General features: G+C 60.3%; 1 protein-coding gene and 1 non-coding gene across 18 annotated transcripts in view; both read left to right on the forward strand.

The window, feature by feature from the left end:
• Positions 1 to 7,905: 7,905 nt before the first annotated feature.
• The window catches only part of TCF3 (transcription factor 3), a 32,977-nt gene continuing 20,283 nt past the window's right edge, over positions 7,906 to 20,599 (forward strand). For 13 of the 17 annotated variants that reach the window (XM_088018485.1, XM_088018501.1, XM_088018503.1 and 10 more), the window contains exons 1-3: positions 7,906 to 8,020; positions 9,847 to 9,960; positions 13,361 to 13,433. In XM_088018485.1, coding sequence (XP_087874611.1) covers positions 9,889 to 9,960; positions 13,361 to 13,433 — 145 coding nt within the window. In that variant the 5' untranslated portion in view covers positions 7,906 to 8,020; positions 9,847 to 9,888. The remainder of the gene's footprint in view (positions 8,021 to 9,846; positions 9,961 to 13,360; positions 13,434 to 20,599) is intronic. The other 4 variants (XM_028126106.2, XM_088018523.1, XM_088018488.1 and 1 more) reach the window with 2 other exon arrangements.
• Positions 16,979 to 17,172, forward strand: LOC114226357 (U2 spliceosomal RNA). Its single transcript, XR_003612738.1, has one exon. It is a non-coding gene; the product is annotated as a U2 spliceosomal RNA (small nuclear RNA).

Raw genomic sequence — 20,599 nt, forward strand, 5'->3', positions numbered from 1 at the left:
AGGCAGACGCCCAACGACCGAGCCACCCAGGCGCCCCAAAACTAAACTTTCTTGTAACTTAAAAAGTACCCCCCCACACACACAGAGAAAATAAAATCCAACTTCTCAGCTAATTCTACTTCTTAAATATAATTATAAAGTAAGAACTGAAAGTCCCCCCCCTACACACACACCCAGAGTAACCGCTGAACCCTGGGGACATTTCCTCCTGCACTTTTTCGATGCATGCTTTTTTTCCTTTACAAAATCTCTACACCCAAAATGGTGCTGTGGGTCTCAAACTTGTATTTTATCTGAAGGGTCCACCTGAAACATCTTTCTTGCTCCGAATATGCATGCAAACCCCATTCCCTGTAAGGCGAGGACAGCATTCCTCGTATGACTGCGTTGTAATCTTCTTGTGCATCCCTCTTTTGCTGGGCACAGGTTATTTCCAAGTACTCACTGTCACAAACCACATTCTCTTGAACATGCCGGCTGGTGCTATCATTTTCATTAGATTTATCAGTTTTAGGACTGGAATTGGAGGGGGAGTTCAGAGGGATGCAGTAGAGTTTCTTTATTGGAATACACACCCTCCCGTGGACCCCCACACCTAGTTTCATCACCACAGGATATGACCAATCTTTCACCATTTTGCCAACTGTGAGCTCAGTTAAGTGTTCTCTTGTTTGTGAATTTGCATTTCTTTCATCGTGAATGACTGTAAGATTTTTCTTCTCTGTCCCTTTAGCTGCCATTCATATTTCTTCTTGTATGAACTAATGTTCATTTCTTTGCCTGGTTTTCTGTTTGGTTATTTTTCATTGATTTGCAGGAACTCTTTGTATATGAAGGATGTAAATCCTTCTGTTACAATGTTGCAAATATGTTCCCCCAGCTGTCACACCTCTTCTAACCGCCTTTGTGTGTCTGTTTAATTCAGAAGTGTTTAGTTCTTATATAGTCATGTATGAAGATTTTTCTTTTTATACATCTTGGCTTTGGGCCTTTTCCATCCCTAAAGAGGGCAAGGTGGTGGAGGGGGTATGCAAGGACTGCCTTTTTGGAGACTCCCCACAGTCCTAGGAGTACAGGGAGCTCCGATGAGTCCCGGCACTTCCCGCCCACAGATGCTGCCTCACGCACTCCCTGCCAGCCATTTGAAAACTCCTGTCTGCACAAAGGCAAGTAGGGGCCAGGCCTGGGCCCAGGTGCCTGGGAACCCAGAAGGGGCTGGACGTCCCCCCCCCCCAGAGGAAGAACCAGGGGCTGCCTCCCTCCATGGATGACCTAATTTTGTAACCTTTTTTTTTTTTTTTAAAGATTTTATTTATTTGACAGAGAAAGCACAAGCAGAGGGAGAGAGAGAGGGAGAAGCAGGCTCCCTGCTGAGCAAGGAGCCCGATGTGGGACTCGATCCCAGGACCCTGGGATCATGACCTGGGCCGAAGGCAGCCGCTTAACCGACTGAGCCACCCAGGCGTCCCCTAATTTTGTAACTTTTTAACTTTCTCTTCAAACATGCAGTCAGGCCACGTCAAGCCCGAGTCAGGAGGGAGGACGTGCGATTAAATTCTGCTTTGTGGGGTCCTCCTGTGTCCTCTTCGGCAAAATGGGGCCAATCACAGCCCCCCACTCTCTGGGCCGGTGGGAAGATCTCAGGAGATGCTGGGCATGAGAACCTATGTCACAGGGGCGCCTGGGCAGCTCAGTCGTTAAGCGCCTGCCTTCGGCTCAGGTCGTGGTCCCGGGGTCCTGGGATTGAGCCCCGCGTCGGGCTCCCTGCTCGGCGGGAAGCCTGCTTCTCCCTCTGCCGCTCCCCCTGCTTGTGTTCCCGCTCTCGCCGGGTCTCTCTCTGTCAAATAAATAAATAAAATCTTTAAAAAAAAAAAAAAAACTATGTCACAGAGTGGGGCACGAATGCAGCATCCTGGTGACCCCGTTGACCTGCTCAGCCCCCCTCCCCGGGAGAACAGGAGTGAACACCCACCCAGGGACTCTCCCTCGGCCAGTCCTGGGCACCGAACCCTCCACGTGGCTTTGGTCAAATGAGTGCATCCCTCTATGCCTTAGTTTCCCCATGTGCAAAATGAGCACTATAATGGCCAAAACCTCCCAGGGCCAAAGTGAGGTCCAACACGGCATGTGCAGGGAAGATGACCTACCCCAGCCCTGATTTTCAGAAGGGGAAACCAAGGCCCAAGCAGGGCAGCCTCCGCCAGAGTCATATAGTCACAACATGGTGGAACCAGGATTTGAACCCAGTTCTGTTGGCGAGCTGGGCCCAGGGGCTCCTGCTTGTTTCTTCCCCCTAGATACTGTCTCTCAGGCCCCCAAACCTGACCTTAAGAACCAGGAGCTCTCTGCACCATGCTGCCTGTCTCTTCACTGCCCCCCGCCAGACCTCTGGGCACCTGTTATGTGCCACACTTCACTCCCTGCCCTTGGGGGGCCCTATGCTGGTGAATGGCGAGGTAACCAGAAACGGCACATAGTGAGAGGGGCTCCAAGATGGGTGAGGGTCTGGTTTGCTCTGGGCACCTGGGAGGCTTCCTGGAGGAGGCGGCACCTGAGCTGAGAGCTGAAGGGTGAGGAAGAGATAGCCAGGCACAATGAGAGGAGCGCACAGCCAGGGCCAAGATGGTGGAGCAGCAGCAGGAAGGGGACTGTGGCGGGCTGGTGGGGCTGTGCAGTGGGGGTGGGCTGGACCGGGGCAGGGGAGGGGTCTCAGCTTCCCTGCTCCAGACAGGGCGGCCAGGACTGGGGCTGCCGCCACGCACTGCCAGGGGCTCCCCGTGGCCCTCAGCACACCAGCTCCAGGCTTGCTCAGTGGCACCCTCTTCCTGGTCACCCCCACCAGCCTGGGTCTTTTAGGGTCGGCGCCCCGTGGGAGCCCCCGGGGAGACCACAGTGCCCTCCTGGCTTTGCCCCAGAACCGCTGAGTAAAACCCAAGCTCCTCAGAGTAGCGAGGTGCTGGTGGCCAAGATTCTTGCATTTCTGGAAAGCACCAGGAAACAGGTGAAGGAGCTTGGCCAGGCAGGTAAACCAGGTGTGTGAGCTTCGCCAGCCTCAAGGTAGGGCTGGGGCTCGAGACTCCGTTTCCCCATCTGAGCAGTGGGGGTGATTTGCACAGCCTCATTTGCGAAGCTCCGGGGAGCCGAAGAATACCGGGAGAAGAGGGTTGCCCTTGGTGTGGCGAGGTTGACAGGAGCACCCCGTGGGGCCACAGGCAGAAGTCAGAGAGGCCGCCCCGTGGGTGGGTGCGTGGGCAGGCAGCGGGAACCCGGCCCGGCTCCCTGTCCCCTGCCCACACCCCCCTCCCCGGGAACTAGGGCGGGCAACGCCCCTGGGGGCTGCTGGGGAGGCACCCCGTGTTTGCACAGGCCACCCCGGAATGTGGTGGGACAGGCCCTGGGGGCCCCTGAGTCAGGAGCTACAGGCACTGGGCCAGGAGGGGGAAGGGCCACCCTTGGCAGGTGGCGCTGGTCCTGTGGGTGGACGGGCACAAGGCAAGGGGGGGCCCAGGTGGAAAGAGGCTCGGTGTGGTTGGGTTTGGTTCACAGCTGGGGGCTCAGCCCGGGTGCGGGGCTCAGTCCAGGGTCGGGGTTCGGCCCAGGTCAGGGCTTCTTCACTCACTCCTCGCTCGCTCACTGGTTGCCCCCTGGTGCACAGCCCTCCGGCCAGGCGCTGGCTCCGTCCTGCAGGCCTGGGCACGGGCGGGAAATGACCTTTGTGTGTCATTCATTCCTGCCACGGGCCCTAAGATGTCCCTGCTGGGAGGAGGGTACCACTATTAATGCCCCCAGCCCCCCGCCCCACACCCAGCCCTGAGGGCTGGCTGTTTCTTCGCCCCTCGCCCCATCGCAAGCCTCCGGTCCCCCTCAAACTTCTCCCCAGTCCACGCACTCCTCACCCCCAGGGGCCAGCCCTTCTCTCCCCCTAATGTCTATCTCCACCCATGCCCCCCCCCAGCCCTCCTCCACACAGCAGCCATAGGGACCACATCCCTCTCCTGCTCAGATCCCTGCCATGGCTCCCTAGGGCCTGCACCATTAGGGCCCAACCCGCGCTCTGACCTTGGCTCCTTCACCTTCCATTTCCCTGGGCTTAGGCCTCATACCTCGAAGTCTCCTTAAATACACCAAATACACCGCGTGCAGTCCCACCTCCCAGGCTTTCTCCCTGCACGTCGCCCCCTGACTTTTCTCACCCTCTGGTCACACCCAAGTGTCTCTGCCCTGGGGCCCCACCCCACTGAGGTCAGGGTCCTGCGGGGGCACATTCAGAGCCCCTTCTGGATCTTTATCTGGTGCCTGGCAATGGGAGGCATGAGGCTGGTGTGCTGGCTGGTGTCTGCCCATTTCCCAGCTCTCCTGGCCCCCTGGCTCCCCAGGGCACGGCTGGGGTGGAGGGGTAGGGGTCGATCACTGCTGGGTTCCCTTCCTTGTACTTAGGGCCGCAAGGGCTGGAGAAATCAGGCCTGGGGAGGGGCTGGTGGTCTGGCTGCTCCCCATCCCACCTTACACCCAGCACGGCAGCAGCTCCTTCCTCCGGGATGACCCGCCGGCCCCAGGCCAAGCATCAGGCCCTCTAGAAACCTCCCTCCCAGAAGCCAGGGAGAAGGAATGAAGGAATGAACACATGAGCCCTGACCCAGGCCACCCAGGGAGAGCATGCCCATGTCTGGGTCGGGCCCCTCCGTGGGGGTCTGAATGGACCGAGAAGCCCCCAGCTCCAGAGGCACCCATCCCCGCCGCGTGAGTGCACGCTGGGGGTTGGGAGATGTCTGTGCCAGGGGTCTGGCTTGAGTGATAAGTGCCCCTCCTTCCCGCCAGGGCTTCTGAAAAGCAGGGAGGAGCAGTGCGTGTTGCGGGGGGGCGGGGGGGGCTCTGCTCACACCCCAAGGGAACAGTCCCATTTTGGAGACAAATGAAAACAGATGTCAGGAAGATGGCCCCAAAGTCCTAGATTCAGTGACATTCTCCCTGTGTGGAGGACCCTGGCCTGCACACCTACTATGTCTCTTCTGGAAGCCTCTGCTACCATGTCTGGGTTCTAGCCCACGTCCCCCTGCTCACTGGTGAGGATCTGTTCTTGGCATTCGTCTTTCCAGCCAGAAATGGGGTTCTCTCCAGCAATGTGGGGTCCTCAGCCTGGGGCCAGCGCACAGTAGGTGTGGCTTGTGCGGAAGGAGGAAGCAGGTGGGGCAGGCAGGGCTCGGGCTCCTGCCTGCCCAGGCCAAGCGGGCGGGCGCGCACCCAGAGGAGAACAAAGGCCGCAGGCAAGCAGGCAGGCGGGGGTGGGCGGGCTGTAGGCCGGCCTCAAGGGGCCCCTGGCACCAGCCACTGGCGGCCTGTCCCCATGCCAGGGCCTTGTGGGGCTCACCCAGGCCTCGGGGCTGGGCAGAGGTGGCCCTGTGCGGGGGCCCCCACGGGCCACTCCACCCAGTGACTCAGCCCGGGCTGGGCCTCCGCAGGGAGGACAGTGGTGGCCTGTGGGCGCCGGGAAGGCCTCCTGGCAGGTGTGAGCCCCGGGGCACACTGGACCCAACGAGGGCCTTTCTAAGCCTCAGTTTCTTCATCTGTACAATGGGTTTCATCTCTCAGTCATGGGGACCTGACAGCCAAACATATGGATGCAAAGAGTCACATCTGTAACCAAAGGGGGGCCTCTGAATGCCCCTCTCACTTTGGAGGGCAGACGCAGGGCGTCTGGGTCTCGGGTGCCACTGTGGCCCAGTGTCCAGCACCAAGCGAGGCACGCAGTTGGTGCTCAATAACTGTGCGGTCCATGAATGGATCTTTCCCCTGTTCCAGTGAGTGTGTTGAGGGCCACTCCAGGAATGGCAACCCCAATGCTATGGCTTAGGCCCTGAGCCCTGGGGAAGGGAGGACTGACATACCCTGAGCGGCCTGGGCCCCAGCCTGCTCCTTGAGAACCTCCCCAGGCTGGGGGGCAGCTGGAGCGAGTCTAGACCTGTAGCATCAGAGTTGGGCCTCAGGGAACGGCTGGGGACTGAGGGGGCCTTTATGCCATCAGAGACACAGGTCCATCAGTGCGGAGAGGGATGCAGGCTCAAGCTGTGGGCACTGACTCTGTACCCATCACTGTGCCTTCCATTTTCCTGTTGGGGAAACTGAGGCCGAGAGCATGTCAAGAATTTGCACGAGGTCACAGTGAGGGAGGGAGGAATGAGGAATTTGAACCCAGACCCCAAGACCCACACCTCCCTCTCCAGGCATGCAGCGCAGGGAAATTCTCTGAGCCAGAAAAGGTCAGGGTGAGGGTCAGCCGACTTTGGGTGGAGCAGGAGGGGCTTGTGACTTTGTTAGAAGGCCCCTGAGCCCTCTGGCCGCTCCTTAGAGTCTTCTCCACTCACCCCTCACCCTGGACCCCCACTTTGTTTCCTGGGCTGGGGGCAGCACTGAACTAGGGTGATTTGGGGTTTCCAGGTGTGAGTGGAAAAGCATTCCAGGAAGAGGGCACAGCAAGGGCAACGGCCTGGAGGTGAGCGTGAGCCTGGCAGGTCCCAAAACAGCCAAGAGGCTCTGGTGGCCAGAGTCTGGAGGGTCAGGAGGATGGCGGCCTCTTCCCAGGCCTGGAAGGAAGTGTGGCTTTCTGGGGACACAGGAAGCAGCGAAAGATTGTGATAATTTTTTTAAAAGATTTTATTTACTTATTTGAGTGAAAGAGAGAGAATGAGAGAGAGCACAAAAGAGGCAGTGGGAGAGGGAGAAGCAGGCTCCCCGCCCAGAAGGGAGCCCCATGCGGTACTCGATCCCAGGACCCTGGGATCATGACATAAGCCAAAGGCAGATGCTTCTCCAGCAGAGACCCCCAGGGGCCCCAAGATTGTGATATTTTCATTTGTAGTTTTATTATTCCCATCCTGTAGGGTCTGTGGTCCTTCACAGCCGGAGAGCCCCTGGATGTGCGAAGAATTTCGGACCTAAAAAGAGACACAGATCACCCGGCCCATCAAAAGGCTGGGTCCTGCCTCAGCCAGGTGAGCAAACTGAGACTCGGGTAGGAGAAAGCAACCAGCAAGTCAGAGGCACACGGGGGGCTCCGTGTGGGCCTCTCTACCCTGAAACAGAGCTGGCTTCCTTTGCCCTGCCAGCAAAATGGGTTCAAATCCTGTCCTCCGGCGTAGGTGCCCGCTCTCAACACCCGGCACCGGGGGCCAGCCCTAGGAACTGAGACACGACCTGGTCCGAGAGGCCGCGCGGGCGGCCACGCAAACCTGACAATAAAACCCCAAACCCCACCCCCATTGCTTCTCTGGGCCTAACGCTCCGAGTCCCACCTCTTTCTTTGCTAGACCTCGCGGAGGAGGCGGGGAGGGGGCGGGGCCGCATCACGAATGGCCAACAATCCCGCCAATCACACTTTCGCCCCTCCGATTGGCCACCGCTGCCCTGCCTTATCTTTCCGTCTCACGGTCCATGCCCGCTTGCGTCACGGGTGCGTTTCCACCCTGCGTGCGCCTCCGCGCTGGAAGATAGTCCCGGCCCCCTCCCCGCGTCCTTTGCCGGCGCCCTACCTGGGCGCCCCTGCCCCCAGGCCCCAGGCTGCTCGAGGCCCCAGCCGCTTCCCGCGGGCGCGCAGAAAGACGGGCCGCGGGGCCCGGCCTGGGCCGAACGGGCGGCGGCGGAGGGATCCGCGGCGGCGCCGGGCGGAGCGCGGGGCGGGGCGCGGGCGGGGCTTGGCGGGGGCGGGGCCGCGCGCGGGGCGGGGGGCGGAACATGTCTCCCGCCGCAGGAAGATGAGGCAGCGGCGGCGGCCGCGGGCGTAGCGGGCCGGACCGAGCCCAGCGACGCGGGCGGCGGGCAGCGCGAGCTCCGCACACGCCGCCTCCGCCAGCGCCCCGGCCGGGCACGGGCCCCGCGGGGCGGGCCGCAGGGGAGGCCCGGGCCAGCGCCGCCGCCGCCGCCGCCCACGCGCGACCCTCGGGGGCCCGGCGCGACACCCCTTTGTCCGGGGGGGCCGTTCATGCCGCCGCCCCCCGCGCGCTGCGGGCCCGGCCGCGCCGAGCAGGTGAGCACGCCGGGACCGCGGAGCCCCGCGGCTTTGTGCGAAGTTGGCCCGCCCCCCTCCCCCCGCCGCCGCCGCCGCCGCCGCCGCCGCCGCGGGCCCGGGACGTTGGGGCGGGGGCTCCGTCCGGGGGTGCGTCCCCGTCGCGCCGCGGGCCGGGCGTCATTGTTCTCCAACTTTCCGCGCCGCGCCCCCAGCCCGCCGGGCCGCACTTGGCGAAACTTTGCGGCGCGGCGGGCGGGGCGGGCGGCCGGGCGGCGGGGGCCCCCTCCGCGGGCGCCGGAGTTTGGAGGGGGCGGGGGGAGCGTCCTTTTGTCTGGCGGGGAAGGTGCGGCGGCGCGCCCCGCGGGCGCAGGTTGAGGGCCGGGCTGGGGGGTGGAGGGGGGGGCCGGGGCGCGAACATCTGCTCCGCGTTAGCGCGGCCCGGGGCGGCGGCGGCGGGCGGCCCGGCTTCAAAGGCTCCCGGGCCGCCCGCCTGCACCGGCCGCGGCGGGCGGGGTGGGGGCGGGGCGGGGTGGGGGCCCCGGGCCCCCGGCCGCTCGCAGCGCCTCCTCCTCCTTCCGAGGCCGCTTCCAGTCCCCCGGAGTCCTGCGACACCCCACAAGTTTCCAGCTCCCCTCAGGTCTGCCTTGAAATCGGTTTCAACCACCCCACAAAAAAGTGCGGTTTCGTACTCCTCAACAAAGTCAGTTTCACACGCCCTCCGAGGAAGAAAAGACCTGGCGGGGGAGGGGGCGCTGGGGCAGCCGTTTCACACCTCGTCCCGAGGTGGCAAACAAAGCGGGGGTTTCTCCGCTTCCGAAGCGGGGTCTCCCTCGACTCTGGAACCCCCTCCGCCCCGCAGCCGCCCGGGAAGCCCGGGACCGAAGCCGGAGGGGCTGCGCGCTCCCCTCCGCTTCCTCTCCTGGGGCGTGGGGGGAATGGGGGCCAGGCAGGTGAGCCTCCACCCGCGTTCTGGAATGGAGGCCCCTGGGGCCGTGCGGGGGAAACCCTGCTTTGGGGACACCCCCCCACCCCCACCCCCGGAGCGGGAGGCAAGGGATGTTTTCAAAGTTGCTTAAAAATAATTCCCGGATACATCGTGACAATAAAACAACCTAGGGTGGTGGTGGTGGTGGTGGTTTTTTTTTTTTTTTTTTTTCCCTGCTCTCAGTTCAGTTGTTTTTTTTTGTGGGGGGAGGAGGTTAAGGGTGGAGGGGAGCTTTGTAGGTAGGTCCCTGCACCGGGCACCCTCCCTACTTTCAGTCGGGAATCAGGAAGGCGGTTGTGCCTTTTAACTGAAGATTGTTTTTAGCTTTGAATTTGGGGGCGACCTGGTTTACAACACGCTGTGACAGCTGTTGGGGGGCAGGGGTCACAAAATTTCCCTTGGGATGGGGCCTGGGCTGCCCTCCCCCTTCCCTGGCGGTGGCAAGTCCGGGGGTGGGGGGTTGGAAAGGAGAGATGGGAGGGGGAGGGGGGCGGGTTCTGGCGGATTGGTGATGGGACCACTCCCACCCTGCGTGCAGTTTAAAATTTGCAATCTGATTCCCTGGTGGTCTTGGAGGGAGTTTAGGGAATGTGTATTCGCGGACTCCCCCCCATTGTTCATACTCCCTGAGGGCTCTAGGGAGAGGTCTCCAGGGGCCCAAACCAGGGAGTCCTGGCTGCCCTGCCCCCAGCCCCAGGGTCAGGAAGGGGCTCGTTCTGGGAAGACCCAAGCCCTCAGGGCCGTTAGAAGGGCTTTTTTAAAACAGCTCTCCCACTGCCCATCTGTTCACCTTTGCCACAGTCACTCAGATCTCTTCCTTGCTCTCCGTGTTCCCGTGTGTCCGTCCCCTCCTCTGTAGGGCCGTCTCTAGGCCTGAGGTACCCACCCTGGGCCCTGGAGAATGAACCAGCCACAGAGGATGGCGCCCGTGGGCACAGACAAGGAGCTCAGTGATCTCCTGGACTTCAGCATGGTAAGCCAGGGCCCCGCCTTCCCGGGCTCCCGCCCTGCCTCGGTGTGGGCCTGCTCCCCCAGGCTTCCTGGGACAGAAGCATCCGCCAGAAATACCCCAACAGCCAAGAGCCAGACCTCAAACTTGGCTGGGTGGAGGGTTCCCTGGTGGGAGGGGGCTGGAGGATTTGGGGTGCGGTGGGGTGCGTGGGGTATGGGCCAGCAGTGGCCTTGGCCTCTCGACCTGGAAAATGGGTGTGATCGGGGTTATTATTGCCATGTGGGTAGAAAAGGAAAAAAAAAAAGGCACCCAGCACCGAGATGGCCGGTGTGGGGCCTGAGTGAGGAAGAGAGGCGCCGTCAGTGAGGTCCACCTCCTCAGTTACTCAGCCAAATGGGGCCAGCGTGATGGGTGGTCAGGGGCGGGGGGACCGGGCAGGTGGCCGTAGGAGATCTGGGGGGCGTGGGAATCCCTGGGCAGCACAGCCTGGAGGAAACGCTCTGACCTGGCAGTAGCTGCTACCGTCACTCCCATGACTACCGTCACTCCGTGGTGGCGAGGCAGGCCTGGGCGGCAGCGCCTGGCCACACAGAGCTCCCGGGAGGGTGCTGGCTCCCGGGCATCACACAGCTCAGCTGGGCCCTTGGGTGCCGGGAGTGGCGGCCTCGGTGTGCTCATCTGTGCAGTGGGTCAGCTGTCACCAGTGTCGGGTGGTCCGGGTGTCCTCTGAACCTCTGCAGCCTGCCCGGGGACACTTCCCTGAGTCCTGCTCCCACTCCTGCGCCAGGAAGCACTATTTTGATTTGAAACGGGTTGGGGGAGGGTACTTTCAGTCTGAATTTCACCCTCCACCAGGACGAGGCCCAGGCCACTGAGGCCTGTCGAAAACAAAAGTCCCCAAACCGAAACGACACCAGCCATCCTGTGGAAAAACACAGCCCACGGGACAGAGGGCTCCGGCTCCGGAAGGGCCATACTGGTATTTTTGAGCCGTTTTTAAGCCCCATTTTATTTTTGCTTCCCCGGCTGAGTAACCCAGAGTGCAGCTCAGTTGTTTTTTTGTTAAACTGACAGGTCACAGACTATTGAGCTGGAACAGACTGGGGTGGGGGGTGGGGGCTGGGGGGTGGGCACAGGGTCAGACCTGGCCCCTTTGCCTCTTCTATCTGAGAGCCTTGAACCCCTCGTTCCCCCGCCCCTTCTGTCTGGTGGGTCCAAACGTCTCTTCCACCCCGGTTCCGAAACAGTGACGCATCTCACAGATGAGGAAATTGAGGCCGAGGGGTAAAGTGCCCTGTGTCTTCCCTCGGGGTGAACCTGGAGCTGGGTTTGCACTCCCCGTCCTTGTCACAAGGAGAGAGGCCTGGTCAGGTCACTGGGTGCAGACAGCCCCCGCCTCCTCCCCCGTCGCTTCGTGGTCTCATTGTAGCTGCTCCCGCCTACCCCAGAGAAACTGAGTGGATTTGTGTTTTAAATTCACTTGGTCTTAGATTGAGGAAAGGTTTGGAAGGGAAGTGTTTGCGGGTCCGAGTTCCTGTGCAGCAGGAGAGGTGACTGTCAGAGCAACACGAAGAAACGGCTGAGCCATGGCATCAGCCGCCGTCCCTGCCAGGCCCTGAGTCTCCGTGGTTAGAAAGGAAGCTCATCGGGGCCTGGAGGGCACGTGGGCTCTGAGCAGTGGGGGATGCCTGCGGGGTTGGCTTTCAGTGTCCCGTGTGGTCAGGGCCCTGGGCCCATTTCACAGAAGACTGAGGCTGCAGGGTATGGGGGGGAGGGAGTGTCAGGGCTGACAGGGCCCAGTGCCCCTTGTGGCAGACGCCACGTCAGCGCAGCCCCTGGTACCCTAGGGGACAAAACAAAGATTTGGGATGGGGCCCCCTCACCCCCAGGGGCTTGGCTCCTGACCCCCAGGCCTAGGCTCCAGTTGGTTCTGACTGTGGCTCAGTCAACCTCTCCCTCAATGCAGGCCTCAGTTTCCCCAGTGGGGCAGGACCCTATGTGGGAAATAGGGCCCTGGGGAGGCTGGGCCAGTTGAGTGAGCACAACCACGCCCCCGGAGGGGGTGCAGACCCAGTGAGAACCTGCTTCCCGCCAGGCTCCACGCCTCCCATGAGCCCCTGCTGCCCCGCCTGCCAGGCCAGCTGAGCACATGGCCTCTGTTTCCCTCCCGTGGAACGGGGCGTGGGGACGGGGCTCGTGACGCTGCCCGAGAGTCCTGCCCACAGGCCCTGTGCCCTCATCTCCTGGCTGAGCGGGGTAGGTAGGGGGCTGGGGGCGTCGGCAGCTCCCCAGTGAGCCCCTGGCCCTGATTCCAGGCACCTTTAATCACTTGGGCCCTAGATGGAGTCTAGAAACCTAGACTCTGGGACTAGGGCATGGACGTGTTTTGTTTTGTGTGGCAAAAGGGTTTGTTGATGTTGGGTTTTCTTGGCTAATGCTCTTAAGCTGTTTAATCCTGAGGGACTTAACATGGTGGGTTTGGGTAGACCGGGTCGGGGGGGAGGAGGCGGCCTTCCCACACGGTGCCCAGGAGAACCACCAAGTCACCTCTTGGGGGGTGGGCACAGCCTTTCCCAGGTTCCTCCAGCTTCCCGGCGTTCTGGGCCTCAGCTTCTCCTGAGGGGCAGATGTGATGAGGGACCCCAGGCAGCCAGTGAATACAGAACCTGGCACGTGGGGGACGCTTGACCCAGGTCACCCTCCTCCCATCCCTGTGACTGGGCGGAGCTGCCCTCCCCACGTGCCTGCCGCTCAGGGCCAGGGGCGTGCAGGACAGTAGGGGATTCTGGCCTGCGTACAGCTCACCCTTGCTGCTGGGCTCTGGGAGCAATACTCTAACTTTTTAAAGCTGAAAAGTTAAGGACAACTTTGTATTGTTTCTGAGAGCAAGTAAAGGGTTTCCAGTCCTGAAATCAGTTATTTCAGCTGCAAAGAGCAGAGTTTTTTATTTTTTATTTTATTTTTTTTAAAGATTTTATTTATTTGAGAGAATGAGCGAGAGAGCATGAGAGGGGGGAAGGTCAGAGGGAGAAGCAGACTCCCCGCTGAGTAGGGAGCCCGATGCGGGACTCGATCCCGGGACTCCAGGATCATGACCTGAGCCGAAGGCTGCCGCTTAACCAACTGAGCCACCCAGGAGCCCAGAGTTTTTATTTTTTAATATTTAAGTAAACTCTGCACCCACCCAGTGTGGGGCTCGAACTCACAACGCCAAGATAAAGACTTGCCCGTTCCACCGACGGAGCTGGCCGGGAATCCTCCCAGCAGAGTGTCTAAATTCTACCAGATGTGCCGTTACCGGCAGCAGGCCGTGCTTTCCCCATGTGGAGCTGCTTTTCCTGCCTGGGGTCTCCGGTGGGACGGACCCCCAGGCAGAGCTGTGCCCTGGCCCCCACGCCCCCCTCTCTCTCTCTCCCCACAGATGTTCCCACTGCCCGTGGCCAACGGCAAGGGCCGGCCCACCTCCCTGGCTGGTGCCCAGTTTGGAGGCTCAGGTAGGACCCCGTGGCTTGGGGCAGCGGGTGGGCTGGGAGCACCGGGCGGGGTACGGTGCTGGGGCCACCCGGAGGGGACGTCAAAGGAGGACGTGCTTGGGGGTGGCACCCAGACGGGTGGGATGGGGGTGAGGGGCCTGGGGCCCGGGGGCACATGTGAGGTGGGGACTTGAGCCTCCTGGGTCCCCGTGGTCCCTGTGGGGCCCTGGGTCTCCAGTTTAAGGGGGAGATGGAGGCCCAGGAGTTGCTGGAATCAGCCCTTCCTAAGTCTTGCCCATGTTACGAGTCCAGGGAGAGGTCCAGCTCCTGGCTGTTTTTTCAGGTGTATGTTATGGGAGTACCGTATCTGGGACCCAGCACTGGGGTAGCTGACCATCCTGCTGAGGACCCAGGGGTGGTCCCGGCATCTGGGATTTTGAACATTCAAACTAGGAATGTCCTTAGCAGACCTGGGTGAGTCAGTCGCCTACCAGGCACTGAGGACCCATGACATGGTAGGGGGAGGACAGAGCCTTTTTTCCTGCTGAAGGCACATACCACAGGGGTTAGGCAGCAGAGCAGCAGGGAGGAGGTGGTCACAAAGCCGAGGTGGTCAGGGAAGGTCTTCAAGGAGGTGCTGTTTAAGCAGAGACCCGAGGGGGGTTCAAAGTGAAGAGCACAGCCTGTGCAAAGGTCCTGGGGCAGAACCAGGCCTGGTGTGTTGGAGGAAGAGCAAGGAGGAGCGGTGTGCCTGGAGCAGAGTGAGCGAAAGGGGGTAGGGGAGCGCAGGGAGGAATGGGGAAGGTCCTGCAGGGCCTTGGGGTCTCGGGAGGACTTGGGCTCTTACTCCAGGGAGGTGGGAGCCCTGGAGGACTGTGGGCGGAGAGGGGTGCCTTGTGTACGTTGCAGAGTCCACTTGGTTGTTGGGGGGATTTGGGGGAACCCCTCAGGGAAACCAGGATCTTCTGCCACTCTTTGGATTTTGGCATCTTTCCAGGGTCTCAGGACTGGGTGTGTGTCCTCCTGTGACTCTGGAACTTGGGGTGGAAGTTTCTTTTTTGGAGTTGTCTGTCAATTCTATTGGGGTATCTAGTGTGTTCTGGCTGGAGAAGGGGAGGTTTTCAGGGGTGGGTTGTGTTCAGGCACCCTCCACAAGGAGAGGGACATTTTGTCATGCACCCCCCACCATGTTGGCCTTCCCCTCTGCCTGAGGAAGTGGCTGCAGGGCTGGACAGAGTCCTCTCTGAGCTGTGGAAATCCCCACAGGCCATCTCGCTCCCTCCCTCTAGAAGTATCTCCCAGGAGCTGGGGTGCTACGCTTTCTCTGGCTTGGGCAGAGGGTCAGGTTCTGGGGGTCTCCTTGGAGGAGACGGCACAGGCATGCTCTTGTCTCCCGCTGGGCCCCTGCCCCAGGCTGTCTTCCCTCTTCCGGGGTCCACTTGGGACCAGCAGCCCCGAGTCATCGAAGCCGCAGCTCCTAGGGGTGGTGCCCCTCTAAGCTGCCCATTTCTGGCCCTGCCCTGACCACTTTGGATGGGGACAGGGTGTGGTTGTTCCAGCCTGGGAGACCCCCGTCCTGGGTATGCAGCCAGGGGCCCCTCACCCAGTTCAGTTCAAGCCCCTAACACCAGCCTGAGCCTGGTGTGGCTGGGGGCGTGGGAGCAGGAGCGAAAGGGCCCGTCCTGGCTGCCATTCCAGGCGCAAGACACTGTGTCGCCTGTATCAGGTGGTGTGACCGTGAGCCTCAGTTTCTTCATTTGTAAAAGGGTGTGTGCCGGCGGCCAGATGATTCAGCGAGTCCGGGGGTGTGAGTACTTTGTAAACTGGAGGTGTGGGTGTGTCTTGGTGCAGCCCTCCTGGCCTTGCCTTCAGACCTGGGAGCCTCGGGACCTGGGCTTGGCCAGAACCCCAGGGTTCTCTCTGCTCTGAGCTCATTTCTCCACCTTCTTCCTGGTGGGGCTGGAGACGCCGGGAAGGGGGCAGGTTGCTGGTCCGTTGGCAGGTGGGCCCAGGGAAGGTGTGCCCCTGTCAGAGCGAGGCAGCTCACCCTCCTTCAGCTGGTCGTACATGCTTGCCAGGGGCTCCCGGATGCTCACGGCCCCCCCAGCTTCGCGCCTCCTCTGGGCCGGTCCGCCTCGTGCGTTCTGGTCCGGTGGACCTTCACGTCGCCTAAGTCGGCTTGTCCCCTTCGGTCCGTTCTGTTAGCAAGTGGGCAGTGGCTCTGACGGTGAGTGGCATGGTGGAAGGTCTGCTTGAGAAGTGGTGGCAGAGGGACGTGGATCACTTGAGGTGGAGATCTTCTGATTCACATCTGGATTGGAGAACACTCGAGGAGAATGCGTCCCCAACCCCTCTTTCGGGAGGCCATGAGGCACAGAGTCGTGTGATAGCGTGACATCTGCTGGAAACCGCAGGGTCCGAGGCCGCCCTGGACACCAGGAAGAGTGTACGGATGGGGCAAAGGACACCTGTTTATCATTTCTGGGCAGCTTTCTCGTTAGCAGAATTGTGAACGTAACACGTGCTTAGGGTAAAACTCCTACACTCGGGACTGTCGAAGACCGCGCCGGCACTGTCCGGGGCCGGTGTCCCGTGGAGGTGGACTCCCAACGAGCGTGCCCCTCCCGCCCGGCCCCTGCTCCAGCACAGGTCTTCAAACCTCCCCTCCCGCTTCATGGGTGACAAGGAATATGCTGTTCTAGGGGGCATTTATGTCACTCATGATGCGTGGTCACCTTTTCAGAAGTTCAGCCGTGAGTTCTTTTTTGATGAGTTTTCCGTTACTGTTTTGAGCCCCGCCCCTCTTTGGAGTTGATCAGTTTCTTTGGAATCGTCATAGACGGGCAGTTAGAGAGACCTGCACGCCCGCAGCATGGGAGCCGACCTTGGTACCACCCAGGCATGATCGGTGTGAGTGCGGGGGTGGGGGTGCCCGCACACTTCCAGCCTGCGTGGAGCGTCCTTAGCCCACCGCCACGGTCCAGATGTGGAGCTGTTACTGCTGCCCGCTGCCTCATGGTCACACCCACCTGCCACCCTTCACCCCTGGGGGCCACGGGCTATTCTCTAGCTTTGGTTTTGTCATGTTGAGAATGTCAGGAATACGTGAAACCACGTGAGATTGTGTAACCTTCTGAGATTGGCTTTTCTCACTGAGCAGAGTTCCCTGGACGCCCGTCCAGGTTGTTGGCTCTATCAGCCGTACCGGTAGTAGTTTTTCTTTGCTGCCCGAGGAGCTTTTAACAACGGCAACACTAATACTTACCATCCGCGATTTACTTCAGTATTTGTTGAGCGCTGTATTCCAGGCATCAAGCCTGGATCGTTTGAGTCCTTAGTCCTCACAGGTTGGTCAAATAAGCAAGATTATCGTTCTCGTTGCACTTAGGGTGAGTTTAGTAACCATCCCAAGTAACTCCCTGATGCTGCTTTCCTGTGGTGTCCCTTACCCCGTCCTCTGCTGCTCTTACTGATTTGTAAGAGCTCTTTGCGTAGAAAGGGTGTTAGTCTTTTGTGACTTACGGTGCAGTTTATTTCCTAACTTTGTAACTTGTTAACGATGGAGAATCGCTTCTCGGCCTTTTGGCTAAGATCAAGTGTTAACGATGGAGATTTTTAATCGGTCTCTGTTTCACAGATTAAATTTGTACGTTGTCAGGTCTTTTCATTTAGGGCGTTCTAGCCTTGGTGCCGTTTCTGAGAAATCCTTAGGAATCTGGCGACACCGTTCATTCAGCAGTGCAGATGTGGGCGTCTCGAAAGCCCTTGCTGCTTGCTACGTCAGGAATGAGGAGGGTATGGGAAAAGCTGCAGGAGGGCAGATGATCCTTGGTGATCCTTGGCAGAGCAGAGCCACGAGAAAGAAGCGGGAGGTGGAGAATCTTGACCGTGAAGTGGTCCCGGGCTGACAGCAGTTCCCAGCCTGGTGCACACGTTGGGCTCACCCGTGGGACTACACCTGAGCTCTGTTGGAAAGGCTGGGAGGGGGCCTGTAATAGCTTCCGGGTGATTCTGGGGGGTGCCTGTTCGTAGAAGCGTGTGTCCGTGAGAGGCCACACCCCCTTTATGGAAACGGGCTGCATGCTGGTCACAGTGAAAATTTCTAATGTGAGAGAAAAAAAGACTCAAGCATAAGCTGTGTCCCATGAGAAAAGTGCAGTAAAACTAGAAAAAAACAAAGAGTAGAACGAAATAAAAAACCCGACTATTTGCAACCTCAGAATTCTGCTCCCGCACCTTTTGGGTTAAAGCCGCGTGAACGCAGCCCGGCGGAGTGGACCGAGGCCGTTGGAGCTGAGAGGTGCGGGCCGAGCTATGCGTGGAGCTGTGCTTGGGGAAGGATCGTGCGCGTCAGGGGACAGGTAGTGCCCAGAAGCAGTGCGTGTGCATCGGAACCAGAGAGCAGCTGAGTCGGGCCTGAGAGTCACGCCCGGGGTGCGCCTTGGCGGGGGTTTGGAGGGCGCTTCCTTGGGCGCCAGGCGGCCGTGACCTTCTGTGTCCTCCTGTCATCTCTCCGTCTTCCTGCCTCAGTGCCCCTGGTGGTACTTGCCAGCGCTTTGTGGTGTGTCCCGGTCCCGCCCCCACTGTGCTTTCGGAGGGCCCCCCCGCCCCAGACACGCAGTTCTGTGTCCTGATCTCGGGGAGGCTCACACCACGGCCCTGCCCCGGAGGGAAACCCTGTTGGGATGTGTTGCAGCATCGACTTCATAGCTGACTTTGGGAAGGAACCATCTGTCTCCACTGCAGTTTCCTGAGGTCAGAACCCGGTTTTTCCCCGTCTGTTCAGGTTCTCTCTCTCTCGACCTGTACAGCTTTGAGGAGAAACTTAGAAACTGACGTACGGGACACTTGGCTCTTCTACGGTTCCGTTTTGTTCTGTGCTGCATTCTCTGGTGAGGGTGGTCCAGGTGCTCTAGAAGTTTACATGCCGTGCTTTGGGGACCTTGTTCGTCCTGCTTGCCTCCTGACATCCCTGTTGGTGCCCTTCCCTTGGTTTGGTTTCCTGGCTGACCGGTCCAGCCGTCCTCGGGCCCCTCACCCGCCGCGTCCCAGTGCGGACGCCGTGTGCCTTTTCACAGTGGCCGGCGTCTCTGGAACTGCGGGCGTGTGCTTCTGGGCTTGTCGGGCTCGTCAGCGGGACTGGGGCTGACGCGGGTGGTCGCTGGAGGTCCATCCTCCTGTAGCTGTGTGTTTATCACACTCGGGGCGCTTTCCTCTGGTCCCATGTGATGTCCCCAGGGAGCACGGTCTTGACTTTCCTTCTCCACGTCCTGGTACTGTCCCCAGGTGCGGTCTGTGCCCCGTGTCGGCCGCCGGACAGATTGGCCCGCTCCGGCCCAGCGCTTTGCCCGCGGTCCTTAGTCGCATGGGCGGGGGCTTCTGTCAGCGACCCCTGAGTGGGGCCCATCCCCGGTGCTGGGGGAGCTGGGGGAGCTGGCCCGCCTCCCTGTTTGCATTCGAGCCCGTTTTTCCGTGCAGTGATTCCTGTTGAGGTTTTGTTGGTGCCTCTTGTCAGCTCTGGGGTTGTCTGAGGGGAAAACCCTCACTTGGGACACAGGGTAGGGTGGCTGGTGTGGCCTTTAGCGGCTTCCAGAGTCGCGCCTGTCCCCGTTTGTCAGGAGGCAGAGTCCATGCCTCGGTTCTGAGTCTAGTGGCTTTTTCTTTCAGTTCTTTGTCCTTGATTCAGCTGCCTCTGGTCTCTTACTGATTTTCTTCCCAGAAAGAGGTGTCACTGTCAAACTGCCGTTCGTCTGTCGTACTGCTTTTCTCTCCCTGACTTCTCTCAGACCTGTGGCTGGTTGGTTTGTGTTTGACTTCGGACCGCGGGCCGGCGCACTTGTCGACCTCCCATTTGGGGCCTGGTGTCGCTGGTCACACTTTTCTGTCGGGGTTGCGTTCTGCAGGGTCTGGTGGCCATAGTTACATGGATTTCTATTATTTTTTAGAGAAATTTGATACTTTCTTTTTAAAAATGTTCCTGTTGAGTCAAGTTCCTTTGGAGAGTTCTGATTTCCAGGCTGGGGGTGAGCATCCGTCCCCCGTCTCATATCGAGGTCCCCGGTGCAGAGTCCGGGTGCGGCTGGAGCCCTGACCCTGTTGGGAAGACCCAGAGCCTCCCGCCCTCGCCACGGCAGGGCCCGCTCTGCCGCCATGCACGTGTCCTCGAGGTGCAGCGGGGCGTGGGGCCATGGGGTCTGTGTCTGCTGCCTGACCGTGTTCACATCTTTCGTGTGTTCCATGTCAGGGACCAAGAGCAGCGCCCCTTTCTCCACAAGCATGTCTGTGGGTCTCTGCATGTGCCCCCCAGGGCTTGTGCCTGACGGGAGGGCAGTGGCTTCTGAGGCTCCCAGGGCTCAGGTCAGTGGGGTTGTCTCTCTCGGTCCAGCCCGTCCTCAGTGAAGGCTCGCCCCTCGGGCTGGGACTTGGAGGCGGGCGTTGCAGCTGCTCCTCACGGTGTTGCATGATGCGTCTGCGTGGCGGCTGGTGCATAGCCTCCCTAGCTCGGCCGGAGCTGTGTTCCACCAGTGCCAGGCTCGCAGAGTTCGGGAAACTGACTGCTGACTTTGTGGTTTAAATGACGTGTGTGAGCCTCCCGTTTCTGGCTTTTCCAACCCCAAGGGGAAACCAGATTGTCCCTTTCCTGCGGGAAAGCACAGGGATGAGCCTCTCCCCCATCCTGATGACTGGCGTAAGTGATCGCCCCTCGTCGAAAACGTGGTTTCTCTTTGTGAGAATCTGGGCGCAGTAGTTACTGAGGGGCCCTGAGCAGGTGACCTCACCTCTCCCCACAGCTGCTGCAAGGATTCGGTGGGTGCAGCTCCACCAACCCCGAGTGCTCTGCTGATCTCCACATGGTGGTGTCTCGTTGGCGACCACCCACTCCCGGCGGTCCACAGCCACCCTCCAGCAAGCCAGCGTGGGTGGTGCTCACCACCACCTTTGGGAGGTCTCCTGGCCCACCCGCCTCCCTTCTCGCGCTCCGGCCGAGCTGAGCCGTGCACCTTTGTCCATCCTGGACGTCAGGAGCACGTGTGTGTGCCTCTCTCATCTCCTTTGCGTTTTCATTCATTTTTCTCAGGTTGCCAGTGGGCTGTACGGGTCCACAGCTCGGACATGCGCTGTCAGCTCTGCGGGGTGTGGTTTCAGGCTAGGTCTTGCTGTGCGTTGTCTCGGTTGTCCGGGAGCGC

Source organism: Eumetopias jubatus, unplaced genomic scaffold (assembly GCF_037043125.1).
Source record: "Eumetopias jubatus isolate StellerSeaLion01/CBP00866 unplaced genomic scaffold, mEumJub1_p1.0 scaffold_1, whole genome shotgun sequence".
NCBI lineage: Eukaryota > Metazoa > Chordata > Mammalia > Carnivora > Otariidae > Eumetopias > Eumetopias jubatus.